This window comes from Erpetoichthys calabaricus, chromosome 18 (assembly GCF_900747795.2).
Source record: "Erpetoichthys calabaricus chromosome 18, fErpCal1.3, whole genome shotgun sequence".
Lineage (NCBI taxonomy): Eukaryota > Metazoa > Chordata > Cladistia > Polypteriformes > Polypteridae > Erpetoichthys > Erpetoichthys calabaricus.
The window spans coordinates 10,064,242-10,082,355 of NC_041411.2; the positions used below are offsets into that span (position 1 = coordinate 10,064,242).

Below are 18,114 nucleotides of genomic sequence, written 5' to 3' on the forward strand. Positions count from 1 at the left end.
GAGTCATAATACAATAAATAAAACATATTTATCACAGTGCACAGTCACTTCTTTCAGATCACATTAATTATAAGCTACACTCCCTTAATTAATGGATAACTACATTCAGGAAGAAGTTAATATAAACACAGATTTTCTCATGCTGTTTGACTGCTGGATATTCAACAGGGATTTTTTTATATATAAAATAATTCCATAGAACTCAACATGGACAGAGGTATTTGATGGATTAATCCAGAACTAATGAACATAAATTTCTTCATAATGATTCCAGACAGTTCAACAAGGAAGCATGAGGCGAACATAAAAGAGCCACACAGGCAGTAAAGGCCTGACATTGCACACCTTCATTGCCAAGATGATAGGATTATCTTGTGACGCAAAAAGTGCATTTTATTTTTCAAGAAGTAAATGGGTAAAAGAGAGCTTTAAAGTTTAAAGTACAACTTCACTGAGAGGTAGCATGAAAATCAGATAATTCTATGGCTCCTGATAGTACATGGGACAGCTTCCTTAAAACTAACCAAACCTTTCCGGACTTCTGCAATTTTTAACATTTGATCAGCGTTTTTTTCACCAGTAAACAAAATAGAGCTGCTCCCATCATAGCTAAATTATTACAGTAATGAAAATCTGTTTCTAACTGTAAACTAAACTTTATTGTTCTCATAACCCTCTACACTACTGGTGCCTTACACGTTGTGAGGCAGAAGCACCAATAACAAGACACAGCTGTTACAAAGAAAGTAGACGTGGCCATGTATGTTAAGAGAATCAAACAAGGGTATGTCCTACATTAGTTCCATGTGATTCTTTATTTTTAGAAACAGTAGTTGTGTACTGAGACTTAGGATACTAAAATCCCCTGAACACTGTCCACAGTATTTTTACTTATAATGCCATTAGCGTTACCAAAGACAGAGCTAAAGTTATCTGCTATCACATGCCCATGTGATGTTTCATTGGCCTGAGCTCAAACTGTACAAACATGATAATGATTATTAAACTGTACCTGCGACTTATCATCTATGTACACCTATGACAGGTCATCTATGGAAATACACTAGAAAAGATGAATTCTTTTGTACTCTACAGTTAAAATTAGATGCATAATATAAAACTATAAATAAGTAATTGATGAGAAAGATTCTTACACTAAAACAATGTTTGAGCAAAGATGTTTTGTAATAGTGCAATTTAATGATAACTATTCTTATACTAAAACCATGTAAAAACAATGATGTTTTGTAATTGTGCAATTAAATATAATTCTTTATGGTTTAATTTAATGCCATTCTTTTGTTAAAGCATTAAAGAAGCAGCTGCCTTTAAAGACTACCGTATCACAGCCACAAGTTACATCATCTCCTTAAAAGTGGATCCTCCCCCGGCCTTGTCTGTCAACCTGTCAGGGAATCCTCTGATCAAAATCGTCCTGATACACGTTCTGGTAAGAAAGTACAAACTGCTTTGGGCTGACCAGCTCACCCGGGTGACACTCGCTGCTATATAATACAGGAAGTCATGTACTTTGCATGCAGCGAGATAATTTGATTCAATTAATGCTCAAGCCAGTCTGCTGATACGATGCTAACATCAGATCGCAGTGTTGGGGGAAACATTAGGCTTTTTCTGCTCCCAGTAACAAGGTAATGTCAAGCTGCACAGACAGAAACGTGGCATGCTTGATGACTTTGTCCATGTTTTTCTCACCCACGTTTTTCAACTCATAAATTAACCTTTTTTTACTTAGCTAAAAGAGAACACTTGGATTTTGGGCACTAAACTTATCTTTGAATCCCCAACATAATTACAGAGAGGCCAGTTAAAGTGCTGCTGTGCAAATCTTTTGAACAGTCAGGAACATTCTTGCCCTTTATCTCACTGACATATCTCAAATGATCTGATTTAAACATATAAACTAGAACAGACTAAAGCACGCATATCTTTCATTTACAATTTTACAGTTTCTGTGTTTTTTGCCAAGATTTTGCATCACAACCTGTTATTATCTCAAGTCTGTGGTATCCCTTTTTTGCATTGCATTTCATTTAGTACAACCCATAGCACACAGTGAATGAAAAGTAATGTTGCTGAAATCAGGCCATTTTGGTTTCACTAATTTGAAAGGGGAAAATTATTTTATTATATAGATGGCTTTGATAGTTATTATAGATGAGAGTTTGCAACAAATACACTTGGCTGCCAATTTTCCATGGGAAATGCATTGAGAATACGGTTATAAGTAGGGATGGGAAAGGAAATGCACACATGTGGCCCCTGGTGGCTGGCTATTGGCAAATGGATATTATTCGTTGGTTATTTTTAACCTTGTAATATGAAATGCAGCTTTCTGATTAGAATAAAAATACTGTAAGTTGTAGCCCTTCTGTCAGGCTAGGCCAGTCACAGCAACCTTATCTTTAAAGTTATCATTATCTGACAAAAACCTCATAGAGAGAACAAGCATGGAGGAAGGCACCAGAGAAAGTGGTACCATTTATTAAGGTTTCAGGAAGGTTAAGCCCATAATGCTCTTCCACCAGCTAGGAAGTATACAGGACAGAGAGGCAGAAGGACCGGAAAGTGAAAGTAAACAAAGTGCTATGTCAAAACTATATGTATCTTTTCATCAAATCACAGGGGGAACCATACTCAAAGTCAGAGACCAAGCAAAATCGAAAACTAAAGAATACTCAGTTAAAATGCACATGGCCATAGTTATCAGGGTAAGAGACATTGAAGATAACAAGGGGATTAGATCACATAAGCAAAAGAGAAAAATGACCATCACAGTGACAGAGTAGCAGACAATAAAAAAAGTGGCATTAGAGCTGTCAAAAAAATTTGCAAACACAGTAACAGTAGGCCTAGTCTTACTCAACGGATAGTAAACAAGGTACAAAAGCAATACTATAAGGAGGTGAATGTAAATGTGTAAACGCAGTGTCACAAGTCAGTTCATCTCGCTTAGTAGACAGGTAACTGCAACTGAGAATGGGATGTGAGGGCCTACGACAAACTTGTTGGATTCAAGAAGAAAAATAAAACAAAACTATGGCGGTAGGCATGTAATGACACCAAAGCCATCTTTGAGAACAGAAAACACTCATCTCTACAAAGTGTTATTCTATTTTTTCATCTGGAATGATTTATAAGGACAGTCCTGAGTGCAGCATACTTTTCTGGTGAGCTTATTTGTTGATCAAGCTGTTAAGATAAACTAAATGAAGGTGATGGACCTTTTGCTGATTTGAAATTGCCTGCTTTTGCCTTTAAATTCTCTGTTGCAGCTAATAAAATGCAAGAGTCACTGACATTTCTTTGTGATAATAATATATTGTCTCCTGGAGTTTTAACCACCTGAGCTGAATGCACTGTGGGCTCATTTTAACAAAGAAATGCTTCATCAATTACGCTAACTTCATTAAATGTGCAGCATGGCATTGAAGCCGAGTATTGTACTTAGTGGGCTGTTTGGGCACTTAATGCCATATTTTTCATCATGTTTTCCAATACCATGGTTACCTCCACTAGAACTGACCTATTAATAAGAAAAATCTGTGATCAATTTTAGGACTACATTAAAGCCATTCTTTTGATCTTGTATTTGTGGCCAGTTCTGTTTTGTAATCAGAAACAACTCTGAAAAAATATTGGGATGCTTTCTTTTTAAACAGCACTGGTTTTGTTTACCCCATATCTTGAAGATGATTACAAAAAGCTGTTAGGTCACCAGTGTTTTCATAACACTTTCCATTAAACTCTCTCTTCTGTTTCTATTCATTCTTCCCATTTTATAGTTACACACTGTATAAAAAACCTTCCTTAAATATAAACTGTACAATACCTTCCACAGTGAGCACTATAACAAACCTGAGCTAGAAACTGATCAACTTTATTTATCATCTTTTGCAGTGAACATCATAGTCCAGTCTTTTTTAAAATGAGAATTTACAGAGTATCACAACACAATCAAAACTTTAGGTTGATTGGCAACTATTGCCCTTGATTGAAGTTTGTGTGAGATTACCCTGCAGTGCAAGAGTGACAGTCCAGGGATGGCTCCTACTTTGAGCTCAATTGTGAATCGGCTGTGGCTACAAACATATAAAAAATGACATTACCTATTCAATAAATGGATTGATGGACAAATAAAAGAATAAATAATGCACTGAATATCTACAGAGATCAGAAGTGACAAAAACCTCAATTTCAAGTCTGGTTGTGACTTCAAAGGTAGTCAACATCCCTGTTGATCCTTTGCTCTTTCTGTACAGTTAATACACATGGGTAAGTCATGTTATATTTACTAAATCTGAACAACTGTGGACACACTGTGTCATCTGCCAGTATGGAATGGCTCCCTTGTGGTAATATCCTCATAACCTGCTTCCTGTTCATACACAAAACACTAAGTTAAAAATGCTCTTCATAAGACAGCTGTACCTTTAAATTAAAAAAGGCCTCTTTCTATCTTGATGCTGTAACTATTTCTTAGAAGGTAGCACCGACCAAAGAACTTTGTTCAAAAAGCTGGAAATAATTTAATGATTTTTGTAATGATGACTGTGTAACAAAACAAAATTTTAGTTTATGAATGACTTAGGGGAAAAAACAGTGGCCTATAATTCTTCATAACAGCTTTCATCTATTTATTCACAATAGTGGCACTCACACATCTGATACACAGCAGGTTACAGGGCTTATCTTTTAGGTAATGTGATGTTTAGAAATTATAATGGATTTCCTTTAAATAAATGTTCTGAAGTCACTCTACAAAAGATTCCAAATGTTTATATATGGAATATTTTTGTCTAGTCAGAGACATGTGCTTTCTCAGTTTTTTTATTTTTAATAAATTTGCAAAAATCTCAAGTAAACTTTTTTCACGTTGTCATTATGGGGTGTTGTGTGTAGAATTCTGAGGAAAAAAAATGAATTTAATCCATTTTGGAATAAGGCTGTAACATAACAACATGTGGAAAAAGTGATGCGCTGTGAATACTTTCCGGATGCACTGTGTATATATTATATATATATATATATATATATATATATATATATATATATATTCAACAGACCTATTGGAACTCTGTGTTTGTTTCAAGCCGCTCTGACTAGACAAAAACATTCCTAGGCTTATATTGACAAAGATAAGAAACAACAGCTAAAGAGCAATTAATCATTTTATACACTGTGAAAAAGTAAGAAACTTAAGATAACAAGTTATCACATGGTCAAACCTTTTCCATGTTTTAGGTGAGCCTGACAGTGGTCCTTTGTTCTTTAATAGCAATATACAAACATAACTTCCTTCACAAAGTCCAGACAGTACTTCAAATGCTGTGTCTTTACCACATTATATTGTCTAAGCTGCAGCACTCTTCTGCCCATAAAATGGCTTCATGAAATAGATTAATGTATGGATGAGATCCTCATAAAGTCCCTTCTACTCAAGATTAAACGTTTGCTTAAATGCTTCCAGTCGACATTTCTTTTAAAATAAGCCAGAGCCAAATGTGTAGTGAGGTGTTAGAAGCAATTAGTTTATGTAATTTTTGCTACTGAAATTATTGAAAGTGGTTTGAAATTACAAACTGCACAGTATATTGCTTAAATATGTTGCTAATAAGTTTGTTGCTTGCAACAAACGTTCACATATGGAAAAGCTTGATTTTTTTGTATTTCAACATAGACAGAATGAAATGAAAATTATAAATCTGAAAAAATGGCATGTCTGAAATGAACGTTTTGGTATCCATAGTGTCACTATACTGCTCTTATATGAATTGTCAGTGCCTATTTAATTGTATTTCTTTATTGAAGTAATCATATACCTGAACATACTGTAGCAGTCTTACTGTGTAAAGAACTCCAGTTTAAAGGAAATCACTGCCTAGCAAAAGGTGAAAAGAGACACCTAAAGCTGAGATTGTGTGAGGTATAGCAGCGTAACAGTGGTTACAATTTGAACTTGTAACCTAAGAACTCCAAGTCCGGTGCCTTTGCCACCAGACCACACAGCCTGTAAAAGGGATGACTAAATGTTCTCCTGTTAAATTTACTTACATTTCAAAGGAAAACTTTTCTTCTTCTTGTTTTTTTCTTTCCTCTTTAAACGAGAAGTATTTTCACATAAAATGTTAGTTCAGTTCAAATTCCACTTGAATTCTTACATTTTACTTCAACACTGGTAATAGAACATGTCTGCTATGAATTAGCTAATTTAATTGTTGATTTCATAACAATTCTTACTATTTACTGCTTGTATTTTCTGATTTTTATGAAATACTTAAACTATGCAGTAAATTTCACTAAATGATTTCTTCTGCACGTTTAGACATTAACATGCCAGTACAATAACCTGTAACACTAATCACAGGTAGAAATGGCCGGGGTTCATTTTACATAATAACACATAAAACACTGTAAAAGACAGTATTACATAAACCAAGAATTTTATGGTTGCTTAAGAGGCTGCTTCCCCTTTTTAATGCATATGACCAGAACTTGTATTGGATTACAGTCCCTGGGGCTCACTCTGCCCCTCAAAGTATCAGATGTTAATTTCAAGGTCAGCAACTGGACGAGAATTTAACTCCCGCTTACAGAAAGAGTTTTTCTTTTTTTTTTCCACTTTCTTGTTAAAATGTAGAAAATCTGTTACTGCTTTACTCCTGTTCCTGGTTAAGCACCACCTTTCTCAGTTCTATTCTGGAAACAAGTCACAAATTGTAAATATAATTGAATATTTTTTGTGTTCCATCATCAAATTAAGCCACCTGTCCCATGAGCACTTGCACGCAGTATTTTCTGCATCTGTGTCAGCCTCTTCATAAATTTCGAAAGCCTACATCATCTGGACTCTCCCATGTCACATATAGCTGGTTATCTGTGTTTCCAAGGTGTGATGTCTACAGTCAGAGCTTTATTATTACTAATGTGGGAAAAACTAGTTTGTTGTACAGGATGGAAAAGGAAAGATAAACAAATACAAGATCCAATTGTATAAATATGAAGACTAAGGTACCATAATATAGCTGTTAAGTCAAACTACCATTCGTCCTTCCATATATTCTTTGAACCCATTATTACAGAACACACAACAGACCAGAACTGACCTTGAATAGGATGACAGTGTTTTTCTGGACAAACTTACATGGACACCAGTGCTCATTCATACTGGATCAGTTCAGAATCACAAGTCAACCTAATCTTTGGGGTGTGGAGGAAAACATCATAATGTCTGTGTAAGAAAGTTTAATGAGGTCAACGCCCTCAACCGGAAATGGTAGCCTGTTCACGACAGAGTTTTCTTTCCGCCATATTGGTTTATCTTCAGCATGTTTGTTTGTTTATTGTTTCAGTTGTTTTTTTACGTTAAATAAATATAAAATACTGGAATTCAACAGTCTCATATCGCCAGTCATCTGACTGTGACTCCTGCACTCGGCTTTCTGTTAGCTAAACCCTGCGAATTAGCGCATTTCCATTGGTCCCTGACACCCCTCTTTTACAGTCTGAAAATAACAATAAAGACATTTGGGAAAGAAAGAAACTGTATACAGATAGTAACCAGGCATGAAAGTAAAACTAGTAACTAGGAGCCCAGAGCTCCACTCCATGGAGCACCATAAATCAGTCTTTAATTCATAATATAGCACCTTAAATCAAAATGAACCAATTAATTTTATATACACTGTATTGTCTTTCACCCTAACAGAAAATAATGAAACTACAAGAAGGTCAATAGGATTTCCATGTTCATGTAAAATGTAAGGACACATCTGCCAGTATTGCATTTTTTTAAACAACATAACCTGGTGATATTGCAGTTTAATTACTTTGAACAAAGCTCATGATTCACAGTCAAACGGTCCATTGTGGGCTCTTGCTTTAATGCCAAATAATTTCTCATTCAGAATTTAATTCCTACTTATACTTACGATCTTTGTTTAGTGAAATATGCTGTTTCTATGCTTTACCACGAGGGGTGTAATCTATAAACCACACAAACGGTTCAGCTACATTTACCATTTCTCTCTTGCACCATTCCAAATATTTTTATACAATGATGAACGCATACAAACAGATGTGGGATACTTTGACATCTGTGTTCATTTGTGCTTTGAAGAAGAAAAAAAACCCAGTAGGTTTCATTAGAGTTTAAACACACACACACAAATACAAAACATTCTTTAAAAATGGACTTTAAGTTAAATGTTTTGTCCATTTGGGATTATATTAAAGACCAATGAGATCCGTGTGGGCATCATAGGTTTTCTTAGGTGATGGCATCTTTTATGCAGATGTGAATGTCTGCAGATACCTCCAGACAGTAAGTCTAGTCTTTCTGGCCATTGAATTCAAAGTCACGGTATAGCTGTGGTTTTCAGAATCAGTCCGGTGCCCATATGCCCACCTTTTCCCCAAAAATGCTCCATGCATTACTTTCTGGGTCTTGCTAAATCACATTGTACATATAGGCAATAAGAAAAGGGATATGTAAATATGTAAGTGAGTAGATGAATGGAACTTTATTAGATACTGATTTTCATTTTCATATTTCTTACTGACACAAATGTATTGAATGAATCAAGTTCCCTTTCCAGAGGTGAAATCGGTTCTGCCAGCACACCAAACAAGGGCCTTCTAAACATAAAACCAAATATTCTATTTTAAATAGTAAGCCAAAGTTAGAATTATAGTACATACACACACACACCACAATAATAAGCATCTACTTACTGCCAACATCTTTTTATAACTCTTCGAACACACCCAGGCCTTGTGGGGAAAAAAAGCTCTCCAGCTAGAACTTAGAAGATGATCAGTTTCAGATGGAAGTCTGCTGCATGATTTTTTTTTTTAGTATGGCCAGAAATCATACATAGAAATGCTAAGTAAGTGATGAAGCTGGTCTGCAGTGATATGCCACATAATCACAAGATGCATGAAGAGACTCTGGAAAATTCTGTGAGTTCATGAGTGCATGAAATTGCCATGGGTGCGGCATGCTTTGTGAATGATGACAGCTATGATACACTTTAAGCTGATGACTTAAATAAATAATTAGATTTTCTGTTCTATGGATACTCTGTGTTTTCAGTGAATAGTACCATGCCATACTATACCCGTTTCTAAGCCTGATTAAAAATGGCTAGATCTAAAAAAATTTTAACTTATTTGAACTTTTTTATAGTAGAGTAATAGTGGTTGTCCTTGAAATGAAACTGTTCTTGCAGTTAGAATGAAGTTCAGCACAGAAGAGGTTATAGAATGTGGATAGAAAGAGGGAACTGTACAGAGTATTTTTTATTTTTGTAAGGTGGTTCACACAGAGATAGAGCCAAGGTGAAATAATAAAATATCATTATGAAAGGTGCTTTAAACAGCCATCCATTTTCTACTTTTTTCTTTCTGTGATAATGTTATGGTTATATGTACCACGTTGCTGTCAGAACACAGAATGTCATTCAAAGCTAGAGATCCTCAATTTTATCATTATTATCCCTATGAGACGAAATCACCACCTTTTAAATTTGTCTGTAATCATATTTTATTGAAATTTATACTGCATGAAAAGCCATGCAATATCTGTGCAATAATAAAGCTGTCTTGTTATGTCACAGTAATTATGCTATCAGTGAAACTCCCACATGTGGCACTAAGCATTTTGCTGTAACAAGAATGAATGCTGATTACAAATACACCCCATATCAATCAATCTAAATAACTGCACTTAAGTGGGTCTTCATAGAGGCATCTTGTTACATGTCTTCATTTCCAAGCTGGTTGTGCAGGATGAGTATGCATTTGCTTTACCTCCTCTGTGTAAATGAGTGTGCCGTGGATTGTTTGTGACAGCACAGCTGTGCTGGCATTGCTTTCTAGGACAGTGTGATTTCATCCTGACTCAAACAAACACTGTCAAATGGATCTCCGGAGCTTGAATCAACTCAAGCCTAACTGCTTCAGCTTCTTTTTATTTTCACCTTCTTAATGTGACATTATCTCAGATCATGCTCTAAACCTGTCAGTTTTCATTCAGATCAGTATCCATAAAGTGAGAGTATACAGCTCTAAATAGGCTTCACAAGAAAGTGATCATGAATCCGAGGATAAGTTGTGCTTTATTGGCTAACTGAGCAGACAGCAATATGCACGTTTGTGAGGCAGCTCAGGCCCCTTCTTCAGGCAAATTGTAGTACCCTGAAGAAGTTACCTGAGCTGCCTTAAAAGCTCGCATATTGTAATCCGTTCAAAAAAGGTGTAATTTTACTTCACTTCTTATTGCATCCATAATGGCTAACATGGTACATCACCCTACTACTCACATGACTGGGGTAATACAAGGACACATTTCACCGTTACTGTACTGCATGCGCTTCAGGTGTTGAGGAGTTAAGGACACAGGCATTCTGTTGTAAAGCACACACCGAGCCTAATTCAACACCAAAAGTAATGGACTTAAGGCCTTTCACGAGACAATAATTTGTTTGTGCCACATACCTACTCACTGCAGGACACGTTAGAGGGGCTAAATGACCAAGCTATAGCTTGAAGACACATTAGAACACACCATTAACAACACTGTAACCCAGAATCCACCCAGATTTAAGTAGATGCTCTTATTCAGTTACTTTGACCTGCTGTTGCAATGTATTTCTTATTCAAATCTGAAATGAACATTAATATTAACAAGAGTGTTTTTTTTAGTAGTTTGGCCTACAGGTTCCTTTTTACTGAAATTATTCTAAGAATACTTTATTTTTGTTTATGTTTTGTTGTTAATACTGCATATTTTTTTTAGCTTCTCTTAATTATTTTGGTCCAACGTGATGATCTTTTACTAATTTTCTGCTACTGTACTAAAGCTGAAGTGCCTGGACATTTCGACAGAAAATGTAAATTTAGATACTAAATGTACACAAATGTCTTTCAATCTAGAACAATAAACCATTTGTTTCCAAATCGATTTCTGTAAATACACTGTTTTTGTTACAGTAAAAAAAGAGTAACTGTGAGTTTACTTAAAGCATGCCAGCTTACAGAGTGGCACCAGAGTTCAGTCTCCTCTGAAACTGTAAAGTTCAGAAAGTGGACGAATTTGTAATTTTGGAGCAGCAACACTATTACCTCACACTTTCAGGACGGGTCCAGACAGTGCATGAGTTGAATTTGCATGCGCTCCCCATGTTCACAATAGCTCCCACACACATTTTAAAGACCTGCCTGCTTGGTACCAACACCTTTATAGATGCTTATATTCACCACACCTTTTTTAACACATGAAAATATTTTTTGAATCATAGCAAAAAGGAGGCTGTCTGGATGCAGGGCTGAAGGAGAGTGTCCGTAATTTTGGATTTTAAATGTGGTTTTATGATAAATTTGTGGTTTATCAAATTATAACGTGTATTGTCTTTAATTATGCCATTGAGCATGAGATAATTGAAAAAAAGAGGATTAATGCTGCTCTTGAAAGAAATAACTCTAAAGGGCAGGAAGCAAACTTTTTGGAACATCAACAGACTTATTATAGTTTTTGGCCCTCTTGAAATATTCTAACCCACAATATGGTGACGGCTCTCATACTTTCTCAACACACATTATAGTGAATTTCAAATCAGCAAATTCAATTTTATCTAAAGGCCATATATATAGTATACAGAGTAAAGACAGAGTGACAGGGAGAGATGCTGCCTGTGTCTAACCGTCTTTCAGTAGACTTACCCTTGATGAGCCAGACAGCTGTTTAAACTATTCCAGGGAAAATTTTCCCTCTGCAATTTGCTTTTAATACTTGTGGGCTACCAGATGAGGCCCATCAAATGTTTTTCTATACTTATTTATATTCTCCTATCACATATTCCTCTCTTGTGTTAGCTTTTATGGTATAATACATCATTTTGATAAAATGGCAATTTGTGGTGTTCCGGTTTACAGTCACAATATACTGTGTATGTTATACAGCAGCCACTAATTTTCTGGTGAATTTTAGTTTATTATGAGCAGACTGGCTGAGATACGAAATGTCTAATTTGGTTGAGAATGTTTGAATCCGGGATTTATATAATACAGAACAATTAAGTTTTACTAATACTGTTCAAGAACAGTTAGTTAATTTTATTTGCATACACTTGGAGCTACAAATCAAGTGTCAATCATTAACATATTTTGCAAGGCAACTGCACTGTCATGATTACCTTGTGAAAGTTGGCTTGAGCAGACTGTAATACATAGTAGGAGCTCAACTTACTGTGTGAATGCCCGTTGAGGAGGGAATGTTGGATCCTCCTTCGTTGAGATACTTCATACTGGAGCTTATTCTATGGAACTACAAATTCCACTCCTTCACTCACCATACTAAGTTGAATTGCCTTTGCTACATAATGCCATTTGGATAAAGATGCATATTACTGTATATAGTACAATAAATGTTTGTTACAGTTAACCTCTGCTTCATTTTTTTAGAAATTTCTAAGAATAATTACATTTATTCTTTCTAAAGGCCAGAGCGAACTTGTGCAATGCTTTGTAGTCCGATAGAAAATCATCGTAAAATAGACTGCACACCCTAGTTCCAGGAAAACAATAACTTCTATATAAAAAGCATGGAGGTCTGAGTCAGAACATTAGACATAAGTTAAACTATCTCAAAATTAGAGCAAAGGAACAAAGGGGCTATACATGGAGGTCATTAGTATCAAGCAAAACTGCCACGATTGGTGTAAGGTTAAATGGAGATATGATATAGAATAACACATTTGCCTAATGGTGCGTTAAGACATGTCAAACCAAGAATTGTTTAATTGCTCTTCCAGGGAGTCAATGGCCTACATTGTGTGTAAAACAAACTATAGTTGGAATCCAAGAAATTCCCATACATTCTCATCAAGAAATAGATCCAAAAATACAACTGGGAAAGAAAGGTTGCCGACATTACCAAGGTATTCCAAGTAGTAGTCATTGTCTTGTTGGAAAATGGCACCACGATGAAGGACAAGATCTTCATGACGTATTATTGTTAAATCAAACTAAACCCTACTTTGCAGCAAAGGAAACTGTCTCAGATGACTGTGCCATATATTGTAGAAACTTAAGAGAACCGTCAGCAGCCCTTATTTGCATCATCACTGTGCAAATTCAGTTATCATTAGCAACAGCAGAGAAGGGAGACTTATCCTTAAAGTAAGCTAACTCTAGTCCACAGCCCACAGCCTTCCAAGGTCAGCCAATCCAGACTGAGGTCAACAGCACATATAATAAAAGCAGAGGTCCACAATCCATCAGTTAGTGGGCTACAAATGGAGAGTAAATAGCATCGAGGTATGCACTGTGATAGCCTATCCTCCCATAATGTAATTCCTCTGGACCTTCCCACAAGTACAATAGCCATCCTGCAATACTTGTTGTCCCACTTGTCACATCCTTACTACAAGTCTGTACCATAATATGTCAGGCTAATCGCCTGGCCTCTTTAAAACCAATAATTCAGGAAACTCCTTTTCAAATCAATTAGTTGTCTGTAGTAATGATAAATATAATTATTTAAGAACAATTAATATAATGTAGTAGCTAAAACAGCAATCCAAAGGTCACCATGAACTGACCACTACTGGTTATCACTTTTTTGAATAATAAACAGTTGCCACCATGAGCAGACCTAATATGCATATCTTGTATCTTACATAGACATACAGTACATGGTCATTATGATCTTATGTGCTGGGAGCAGATGAATGTCACAATCATTTTTTTTCCATTATTTTTTCTGTTAAAGTGTATAGGTTACAAACACACAAAGATACATATAATCACAAAAGAAAAAAAGACGTAAAGTGGCACATCTGGCAATTGTAAATCATTTACCTCTCTACCAGGCAGAAAACTACCCAATTGCAGGGGTGCTGGGGATATTAAACACTGCTGTATTCTAATGGCTTCAAAGCCACAAGTATGTCATTGTGCCTTGTATAAATGATTTGAGCCCACAAAAAGTTATTTTGACCATTAATACAGTTGAAATCATAAATCTTTACTGTTGTGCACTGTTTAAATGGCCATACACCTAATTTAATTTTTGATTTGATCATTTGCCTTTTTACACAGAATCTTTGGCATTCTTGTTCTCCTCTAAACAGGAGGACAACTGAGGCTGACCAAGATATGAGATCAGGCGCACTGAGACATCCAGGGCTGCCCTCTGTGGCATAGCTAAACATTCACTCTCATAGTAAGGACATTGGGGTCCATGTCCTGAATGCTCCCTGTCTGGAGTTTGCGTGTTCTCCCTTTGTCTTCTTGGGTTTCCTACAGGTGCCCCAGTTTCCTCCCACAGTTCAAAGATATGCAGGTTAGGTTGATTGGCATTGCTAAATTGGCCCTACTGTGTGTGTATATGTGTGTGTACACGTGCAAGAGTATGTGGATGTTCCCCCTGCTTAAGCATGTGCAGCTCTAAATTAAATGTTTTTAACAGGAAAGTATTAGGGGCTGAGACTTGACTGGAAATGTTGCAGAACTCACAACAGGAATATGTACCCTCATTTGAGTGCTAAAAAAAGGAGTTAATATTTATTTTAAAAACTCAGAACAATGTTACTGACAGACCTTTTACTACCTATCATACTAAACTCATAGTTTAAAAACATTGTGCTACTCTGGCCATTTTAGGATGCAGGACATTACACTGGACTGCACCTGAACTTGCTCCAGGAACTTTTAGTGGCTAAAGCTTACCTGCACTCTAGTTGCTGTTACACAGTCTCAGATTGTGCTTTCTTTTACTTGTTATGCAATTGAATTATTACGTTAAGAGGCCCAACTTAAAAACTTAAACTCTAATAGAAGCCCATGAAAACCAGCTGCTAGGAATATTCAAATTATGACAATATGCATGTTTATAAAACGTTATAGCATACTGGTGCAGTGGTTATCACGGTGGCCTCATAGGTTTAGGAAAGTTGGTTTGAATCCCAGCCTGGAAGCAACTGTACAGTTTCCATATTTCTCATAATTGTGTGTTTTTTTTGTGCGTGTTGTCTGGTTTCACCCCAATATTGCGACAATATTCAGATTACACTAATTGGCAACTGTAAAATAAGTGTGCCCTGTAATGGACTGGCACCCTGACGAAGGTTGGCTAACATCACAAGCTCAGTGTTGCCAAGTATACTCTGCTTCCCTGCGATCCTAAACTTAGGTTAAGTGGGTTCAGAAAATGGATTGACAGAAGAATAGAAGGATGGACATATAGTAGGGTCGATGCTGCTACTTGCATGCCAGTGAAGCTCACTTGATCCTCTAACGAAGAAAGGAATTGATTTTTACTGCATCTGTGATTCTTTTTTTCACATTTTTCAAGATTAGGCTTTCCCAGTGTACTTGCTGTAGTTTATTTCTGTGAAATTTGGTTGTGTTACGTTAAGTGTGTGGCTTTGCAATCTTGCATAAATATTTTGAGAAGTGTTGCATCCCCAAAATGTGGAGTTTGTCTTGGCATATTCCAGTTTAGGTTGTGGTTTTTGTTCCCAGGGTATTGGGTTAAGAAGTATGCTAAAAAAAGACATTTTGGCGTAGAAGTTCCTTGTTAGGAGGGCAGAATTTGCAAATCAGCTTTGTAAAACTAAATGCTTAAGTACAAACTGTGTGTTATCAAACCCAGACCAAAAGTGCTTTTCACAAATCACATGCACATGTTTGCTTCAGGCACAGAAATGAACTAACGGCCACTTATGACATGTCTCACTTTAATGATAATGATGCCTGTGGCTTGTTAGAAATTGTTTTAATTTGATGGGGAATTGCTTTAAGCTCATGTGGTTCATGCATCACTCAAATGCCACCTTACAACTACTTTAGACCCTGTTTCTATTCTGTTCTGTTATTTTCTTTGTGTACTGCTGTAGGTAAGTGGTTGGTGTACTTAATTTTTACTTGGTTCATGGGGTTATGTTGAAAAAAATGATTACTGTCAAGGTATAGCCCTAGCCCTGGCATATCCTTTTCACAACTATATGTAAAAGTGAGAGAAGAGAAAATATGAATACAGAAAAAGGTACATTTACAAACTTGCAAAGAAATAAAATACGACACCAGGTAGTATACCACAAAATGTCAATGGAAAGCACATCCTAGTACACTTTAACAAGAACATGCTGAAGAAAACTTTGCTCAGAGTGTAGACATTGCAGTGCCAACAATACTTTTTTGCCACTCTCCTGACTTTTCTCATATTTTTGCACCTTAACTGGAGAATAAGCGAGGAGGGTCATCACAGGCAGCATTATAAGTAAGTACTGTACATTCCTTCAGTCACCTGATCATCTCTGTTCACACCCAGCACGACAACATCCAGCATCCACTTTAATGCCCTTAATGAATAACCTGTTTTCCTGTTACTATATAAACATTCAACACTTTGGTTCATACCTTTTTGTAACAGTGTTTACAAGGAAGTTTGGTGCAGTTATGGTAAATGGATAACCTTTAGCAGTTTATATTATTTTTTTGAGTGGCATAGTAGTGCAGTGGTTAGTGCTGCTACCTGGATTCAAATCTTATGACAGGTCATTGTTGATGTGGATTTTCATCATGTCTACATGGGATCCTTTCCAGGGATTCTGTTTATTTCCCACATCCTAAGATATTTGTTCTAATTTAGCTGCCCATTCTTAATGGGCCAAATGTGGGCATGTGAGTGATTAGGCTCTGCGATGGACTGGCACCCTGCTTTGAACCTAATGCTTCAGAGACTGGCTTGGAGTCACCATGCCCCTAAATTGGATAAAATGGTTTAAGTATGTTGTGCTGAGCTATGTCATTGCTTAGGTGCATAATGCACTGCTAAATCATTCAGTCTGAATATGTTGCTGTCTAAGGTATAAAGTAGAGCTTGAAGGATTTTTACTCCTTACACAGGTACAAAACAAATACTTTGATACAACACATCTAGAGAAAGGTTAAAGAAGTAATGAAATCACAAAAGAGGCAGAAATAGCATGTGCAAGGCATCATGCATCTTGCAAAAGCAAATCTTTTTAGTGTACTCTCACCTTTGAACCATCTATCACAGATGCCTGGAGATTACTCCAAGCTGCCCAAATTGTTAAATGTTGTTTATCAAGTGACAACTCTGACAATTTTGCCAGACACCATAAACAAAAGAAGGAACAACCTTACTTTTACCTTTTATTCTGTGCTCATTAACTCATCCTTCTTTCACCTCAGCATTGCAAAAGCTGCAACCTTTGCCATCAGCTGAGTTTGGTTACACGGGAAGAATCAGTCCCAGGCCAGAGTCACTCACACGTACAGGACAGCAGTTCTGTCCTCTATGACACACCTGTGCCTCCCTCATTTCCTTTTAATGCAATACAAAAAGAGGTTGTATGGATTAATATCAGTGGTGGGCTGGCACCCTGCCCGGGGTTTGTTTCCTGCCTTGCGCCCTGTGTTGGCTGGGATTGGCTCCAGCAGACCCCCGTGACCCTGTAGTTAGGATATAGCGGGTTGGATAATGGATGGATGGATTAATTTATAAGGCAGAAATGTTTGAGTTGTTTGTTTGTTTAACCATGTTTAATGGAAATGAAATTCTGATTATTAGTAAAATACTTCATCTGATGTTTTTCAGTAAGTCCATCAGGCTGTGCAGATAGCATAGTATCCACTCAATCAAATCATACATTTGCTTTCTCACTGTCACCATCTCAAAAACATTGAAAAACAACATGAGATAACAAGGAACACTACAAAATAATTCTATAGGTAAGTACAGGCTAATATACTGAAGATAAGATAGGTGACTAAACACAATGCACCGTTCATCACACTCGGACATTATCAAACTAAGAGCATCATAATGTAATTATTCAACTGTGGAAACTCCAAGCTAATAAAAACAAAATGCAAGCTAAATACTATCAGTTGCGCATCCATTGCTAAGCAGATTTTAAGGGATAAAATGGCCAGTGTAACCTAATTGGTCTATTTTTTTATTCTGAGATTGGAGCTAAGCCACTGAAGATAGTGACAATATATTCACAGTCAGAAGTCTATACATGTTGTAGTGCTGATTTACAGGGCCTTAAGAACAAAGTAGAA

At 36.4% G+C, this 18,114-nt stretch overlaps 1 protein-coding gene across 2 annotated transcripts in view; it reads left to right on the forward strand.

Annotated features, from left to right (window-relative positions):
- Positions 1–18,114, forward strand: part of adgrd1 (adhesion G protein-coupled receptor D1) — a 150,218-nt gene that overhangs the window by 25,456 nt on the left and 106,648 nt on the right. For both annotated transcript variants that reach the window (XM_028824798.2, XM_028824799.2), the window contains one exon: positions 1,309–1,450. In XM_028824798.2, the coding sequence (XP_028680631.1) occupies positions 1,309–1,450 (142 nt within the window). The remainder of the gene's footprint in view (positions 1–1,308; positions 1,451–18,114) is intronic.